Here is a 6,978-nt window from a genome sequence, read left to right on the forward strand (position 1 = left end):
TGGCAGGATTTTTTTTTGCTTCTGACTGGATGATCCAGTGGATAATGGATGATGGTTCCCTAGGCTTGTATTTCGAATAGAATGAGTACTCCTAAGAGGGATTATAGATTCCTGGCATCCATGCCATAGATTGAATAGGAACCAATTGTACTCGTTACTCGTTACTTTGCTCAGTGTGCTCTACATTTACAATCAATGTTTGTTTTCGTATACTTAGTATTTTTACAAATTCTCAGCATAAAATGCGTTTCCATGTGCTGTGCATTGTTTGGCTGATCGAAGTGAGTACGGGAACGAACCATTTATGCTCTTAACTGGAACCTGCGCTCAACACAACGAAACCTCTGCAGATGAACTATTTTGATACACTCGCAGCCAGGCCGATTCCTAGATCTACACATTCACCCACAGGGCTAGAGCCGCCGCAGCTACCAATCGATGCGGGAGTAAAGGACGACGAGCCGAAGCCCGACTTAGAAAACACCATGGGTGCAGGTGGCATGGGAGGCTTGACATTGCGCCGTTCTCGGCGTCAGCTTCCACCGCGTATGCCTCGACGCATACTCGCCGAGGACAGCATTGGGAAACCAAAGCCAAGAGGCAAAGAACTCAGTATACCCGTTCAGATCAACTGCGGCACGCCGAATAGGAAAAGGTTCAAGCTCATTGAAGAGCTCTATTGCGAGGCCCTGAGTCTCACCAAAAATCAGGAGATTGGCGTCCACTACCCCCACAAGGAGTCGCCAAGTCACAAACACAAACCTCACCAACCCCCCCCCCGCTAACGTATAGGCTCACGCGAATAGGAACGAAGGTTCAAGCTCCCATTAGAAGAGCTCTAATTGACTCTCAGTCTTCACCAAAAATCAGGACCAATTGGCAGTTTGCCACCCTATCGAATTCATAGAATACCAACGTAGATCTATTAAAAACCATGCTATGTACAAATTTTGTAACATGTTTGATTCCGACCCTTTGTAATTTCCACATAATAAAAATACACATAATTATTATACAATATTTGTAGTATTAATGTTTTTTATACAACTATTTGTGTTCTAATTCAAAACTTTAATCTGGCGGCTTAATGCTCCATGGCAAAGGGTGGGTGCTACGAAACTTTTTCTTAAAGATGTTGCGGAAATAAACGAAGGCTGCTAATTTTGAAATTGTATATAAATATGTATGTTGCGAAGAGAGTACAACGCTGCCAGACCGTCAGACATGAACAACGCCAAGTGCAAGAGAAAGCGCGCAATTAAAAAAAAAAAATAAAAATAAATAGAATTTGCTTTTAGTTTTCCAACTTGTCACCTTGAACACTTCTCACGTCATTGCCTTGCCTCCACTTAAATATCTACCTACTCACGGCAAACAATGTGAGTGCCTAATGACTCCTGTTGCGTACATTGTAACCGGCACATGTGGCGGCTGACTTCACACATGACTGAGGTCCTGAATATGTGGAAGAGGCTAATTCAGCGGGGTGGGGTGGCGAAGTTTTCTCGTTTCAGTGCTGCGTGGCTGCTCGTTAAACAGCTTAAGATGCGACAAATTAAATTAAACGAATACCAAGTAATGTCGCAATGACTGGAACATACGCAAAGGGCAAGGCGTGGAGGGTGTTCTCATTGTCAGGGTCGCTTAGAGTCCCCCCTCCAATGCCCACACCCACATACATAACCTCTGAAAAGTGACGAAAACTGCTGCCGCTGCTGGGTCCCAGGTCCTTCCTTTCGGGTCTTCCTGTTGACCCAAGCAGCTGTCAAAGGTCCTTCATCTTATACGTTCGCCAGCACCAGTGCTGCCAGAAATTCCAGAGTCAATGTTAGCTTCGATGGTTTTGCAATCCTATGACATGAAGCCTCGGATAACAATTTCTTGTTCACATGAGGACGAATCACCTTCACGAATTGGATCCGATACATTCACGCAACGATAGAATCCAGAAGAGATAATATTCTCAGCTTTTATAAGCTTTGAATAAAGCTAAATCTAGCCGGAACCAAGCTAAAATGCAGCACTGGCCAACACTCACGAAAAATCCCTCTCTCTGTCTCCTCGCGCAACGCTCAAGGGCTGAATTCTCCCTTCTTTCGGTTGCCTCTCTCTTTTGACAGGCTGCCTGTCAGAAAATGTTGCTGGTAAACATCCACATGTTGCTAGAAAAACATTTACAGAGCTTATTGGTACAACGAGGTAGAACATTTTTCACATGCTAGCAAAGCTTGCGGTACAATTATCACAGTTTCGTCAGGAAAAGTTGGAATAAATTTTTAAACAACACAGAAAACCCACGAAAGACGATTTTGAAAGCAATGTTTTGTTTTCAATAAAATTTAAAAATAATAAAATTGTTAGCTAATTCTTTTTTTTTGTATTTACATCTAAGTACGCAATTTGCTTAATAATAAAATACCGAATAAAAATATGTTCTAGCACTAGATAAATAATGGTACACTTTGTTCGAAAAATATGGTACTAGCAACATTTGGTTGGGCTTCCAGCAACATGCCGAGAACAGACCCGACCGACCCCACCGAATATACCATATATATATATAATTGTACTGGCAAAAGAGCGCGCGAATTACCGTTTTGAATCGGGGAGACAGGTTCGTGGCGCCCGCTCGCGTTGTGTGTCCCCACCTTCGCACATCCGCAGCAACATTTGACTCGTGCGAGGCGAAGCAGCAGCAGCAGCAGCGGCAGCAGCGGCCTCAAAAAGCGTCAGAACAGATTGCAGCAGCAGTAGAAGCAAAGTAGAAGCAGTAGAGAAAGCAGTAGAGGAAAAGCAGTAGAAGCAGTAGAGGAAGCTTTAGTGACCAGAGTCTCGAGTCGACAGCCAGCCTGGTCGCCCCTGGAGCCGCAACGGAACCAGAGACAGAGCCAGAGACAAAAGTTGGTAGCTGCTCCAGCTCTAGCTCCAGCACCAGCACCAGCACCAAGCAAATCCCCAAAAAAACTCGCGCAAATTGTTACTCCTGTTTTCTGTTAACTGTTACTTTTACCCGCTCTCTTATTTCCATTCCCCGCCCAAAAATCCGCATAAAATCCCGCTCCATCACATTGTTGTTGCTTTTGCGCCTACCAACCAACCGCTCCGCCGCTCTCTGCGGCAAGGAGGCAGGCAGAGAAATAGAGAGATAGAGGAAGAGCGAAAGACCCGACCACTGAGAGAAGCAGAGTAATTTTTTTTTGTTATTTATTTCGCGTGTGGCGCGTGTAAACAAATTCTCTCGTTCTCGGTGTTTTTTTTTGTTGGCAATTTTTTTTGATTGTGTTTGCAGCGTTAAATGAATTAAAGTGCATAACGGGAAAGGAAACAAAAGATAAATATAAATATAAACAACAAACAACGATAGACAGAAGAAGCAGAATAAAAGGAAGAACGAGAGCGGAGGAGGAGGAGCAGCAAGCAGCAGGAAATCCTCCGGAAGGGAAGGTAGAGGAAATAAGGAAATTCCTCTCGAAGAAACGAGCAGCAAAGACCCCACCTCTCACGAGGAGAAGAAAGTGCAACATATCCAGAAGCAGCAGCAGCATCATCCTTACGAAGAGCAGAGGAGAAAGTGTGGAGCAGGAAGAAGCACTGGACGAACTGGACTCAACTGGTAAGAGCATTTCTTTGCATGCCCATGGCTATGGCTTAGGCTATTGATGGGTCCAATCTCCAGTTCCCCTTCGAAACCTTCAAGGCACAAGCCCTGAGTGAGTGCAGCATTTGTGCAGCCTGCTTTTAGGCGCAGCCCAGGGCACGGTTCGCATGAAAGGACTGCCATCGGAACCAAACCCCCACAACCCCCACAAAACTCAGGCCACAGATATCGTTTATGAATAAAAACATATACATATGTATGTTCATATGTAGTGATCCCTTAAGCTTATTTAGATGTTGGTTGAGCAATGTTTTGGTTGGAACATCTTTGGAAACAACAACTTTATACATACATACATATATCCTTTGTTAAGTAAAGCATAGCGCCAAGAAATTTAAATTTTCCCCAAACATTCCTGACCTAGAGTCGCTCTATCAATCTATTTGTTATTAATGCAAACGACTCCCCTAGTTTTTAAGCATTTCCAACTAAATTCAAACATTTTTTCATATGTAATTAGGGAAACAGCACGATCGTACAATTTATTACATGGCCGTAGCTGCTGCGATTAGTGGTCCCATTTTCCTAACAGGCTGTTTTTATTCCCCCTTACTCAGAGTACAGCACTTGTGCCCCGACAAAAATGTTACGACTGGTACAATACTGGTTTTTGGCAGCTGGTATGGATGGGGGAAGAGATCTGAACTGAAAAGAGGGAAGGATGTGCGCTTTATCGACTCAAGAATGTGTGTGCAAAGATTCTTTATGTAGGGTGGGAATAGCTTCCACGAGCTTCCCATGGAGAGATGCATCTGGCATTGCAGCAGGGACTGCGAGAGAGAGAGCGAGACGATCGATCACCCCTGTTTGTTCCAGTGTTGGTCCGGTTGGTCCCCCTGTGAATAAAAACAATTGTATGTTTAAAGATCTCTTGGAATGCCTTCATTGCTGAGCTTTCAGACAAGACTGCACACGCTCTCATTCTCTCTCCAGAGTTCTGGCCAGCTTTGAGAGAAACAATCTAGGGAGTGAGAGGGCGAGATCTTACCTACCCCCTGCCTGGGAATCACAAGTCAAACAAACCCGAAGAAAACGTTCTCTCATTCGAAATCGTGTTCTAAATTGATCCGTCCCCACACAGAATGCAGAGCAAAGCTTCACTGATCCTGGCCGCCATGCTCCACTTGGCTCAGCGGCTACCACAGACACCCTGCCTGTTCACGATCGCCATCATCTGCCTGCTCTGGCTCTGCGACATACTGCCCCTGTGGCTGCGGCAATGGGCGGGCCACGGTGCCGACGTACTCGAGTTCCTGGGCGCCTGGCTACTTCTCGACCTGTCTGACATTCGGCTCTGGCATAGCGTGAAACTTGGATTGGACCATGGAGACAGCTACTGCCACTACTGCTCCGTGGGGGCCATGTGTGGGAGCCTGCTGCTGCTATGGAGGTTTCTCCTGATGGCACTCCCTGATCTAGACGAGCTGGATGAACCCCCAGAGACGCCACCCTCTGATGGGGCACCTCCTCTTGAGTGGTGGGCAGAGGCAGAGGCGTAGGGGTAGAGGTAGAGGTAGAGCCAGGGAAACGGAACCAGGAGGAAAGCGGCGCAAATACATAAGTAAATGAATAAATAATGTAAACAAAATATTAAATTAGAAGAAATTTACTTGTGCACTCATGAGGAGGGGAAAAGGGCAGTGGGAAAGTAAATAGAATTCGCACCTCTCCTCGCTCGCTTTCTCTCTCTCTCATCCCACCATCTAAATACAGTTTGAGCAGCACAGCGCATCAGCCAGACACTTGTTTCGCCACCAGCCCCGTCTCCCCATTAACAAAAGCAACTGTAAAACAGAAACAGCGACGTCAGCAGAAGTAAGGCTGCGTCAAAGGTACACTTACAGTTAGATATGTACACATGTACATGCATATGTATGTACATTCATACATGCATGTGTATGTACATAGGTGCGGTACCAGCTAAATTTTCTTAAGGGTACATCGTACAGGTGTAGGGGATCGAAAATCTTGGTGCTCTTGATACACTTTTCAAAAGAGAGTACTATGATTTTGGCCAGGTGTTCGATCCGTTGGGGGCATATCTGATCATCTTTGATTTGGGGACAATCCAATAAATTTGAACGTTTAAGAAAATTAATTCTGTTGTAGCTAAGGCAAACCCTTTTTTATCCAAAGATAATCTTAATCAAAAGCGTTCTTAGCGAAGCGATGGCTCGTCTGTAAGGGTATCGAATAGTTTCGGTGCCCGCTGCTCTCACGTTTCGCCTGATGTTTGTTGTTCTTGTTTCCTGCCTTTTTGCCTGCTGCGTTTGTTTGTTTGCTTTCTGACGGGCTGCTCACGACGCTGGCGTTGCTGTCTGCCTCCCTCAATTGCTCCCGCTGCTGCTGCGAGGTGGATTGTGCAATAAAAGCTACAATAACAAACAAATGGATCCACGTTACAGCCACATTCATCGAAAACCCCCCCATATAGAGAGGGTGGGGAACGGGCCAAGAACAATAATCATATTTGCACTCGCTCTGGCTCTCTCTCTCTCCCACGATCAGACGGCGGCTGCCACCCACGCACGCACACACAGACGCAGATTAAAGATAGAGAGTGAGTGCAGGAGAGGAAGAGCGAGCGATGGCCCAAGGTGTAGTCAAACAAGGTGGATGGATGCTCACCCACTCCTCTAAATTAGCTATCCCTTCAATATCGCTCTAATTGTGTCCCACGTAAAGTAGCAGTTGAAAGAGCAATTTCTGAGAAGCCTCCACCTCTTGTACTACATCCCGGTCAATGTTTTGTTTAAAGCAAGGTACATTTAATATACGGAAAGGCAATTCAAGATAGCAGCCGTAGAACGAACATAAGTATGGAGCTAGGAAGAAGGCGATTCTGGATAAACACCGCAGCGACAGTCGGCACCGAAGGCGTATTAGGCATATGAAAAATAGATGCTTGCGCTTGCTGAAGACTACCCTATAAGTTTTACCCTGCGTTTGAATTGAAGCATTGGTTCTCTTTTCTTTTTATCTCTCGCCTTTGCAGGGCTCATTAATGAAACGCGAAATTGAGCATTTCGCTGAGCTTTTCCCGCTAGTCGGAGAAAATTCGCACTCGCAATAAACAGAAGAGTGGGAGGGAGGGTGAGAGAGAGCGTGAGAAGTCAGCAGAGAGTGTGAATGGGAAAGCAGAAGAACGGTTTTAAGGGGAGCAGGCAACGTGTTTCGGTTTCGGTTTCGTTTGGCTCTGGCTCTGCCGCCGCCTCTGCTACACGGGCACGGGCCTACAAAAATATACAAAAACGTTTTCTTTTGTTGATTTTTTTTAAGTTTGCAAAAAGTTTCATGGCGATCAAAGTGTTGTATTTCTT

The 6,978-nt window shown here is 45.5% G+C and overlaps 1 protein-coding gene across 1 annotated transcript; it reads left to right on the forward strand.

Annotated features, from left to right (window-relative positions):
• The first annotated feature begins 173 nt into the window (after positions 1-173).
• LOC111077521 lies at positions 174-926 on the forward strand. Its single transcript, XM_041594538.1, has 3 exons — positions 174-281; positions 351-724; positions 893-926. Exons 1-3 carry the CDS (start codon positions 243-245, stop codon positions 918-920), a joined length of 441 nt encoding a protein of 146 aa, XP_041450472.1. The 5' UTR covers positions 174-242; the 3' UTR covers positions 921-926.
• The last annotated feature ends 6,052 nt before the right edge of the window (positions 927-6,978 follow it).

Source organism: Drosophila obscura, unplaced genomic scaffold (assembly GCF_018151105.1).
Source record: "Drosophila obscura isolate BZ-5 IFL unplaced genomic scaffold, ASM1815110v1 contig_29, whole genome shotgun sequence".
Classification (NCBI taxonomy): Eukaryota; Metazoa; Arthropoda; class Insecta; order Diptera; family Drosophilidae; genus Drosophila; species Drosophila obscura.

Bases quoted from the DNA above. Each gene is read 5' to 3' on its own strand.
- LOC111077521 (XM_041594538.1), top strand. From the start codon at position 243: ATGCGTTTCCATGTGCTGTGCATTGTTTGGCTGATCGAA. The intron at 282-350 runs GTGAGTACGGGA...AAACCTCTGCAG, and splicing joins GCATTGTTTGGCTGATCGAA to ATGAACTATTTTGATACACT. The intron at 725-892 runs CTACCCCCACAA...CAGTTTGCCACC, and splicing joins AATCAGGAGATTGGCGTCCA to CTATCGAATTCATAGAATAC.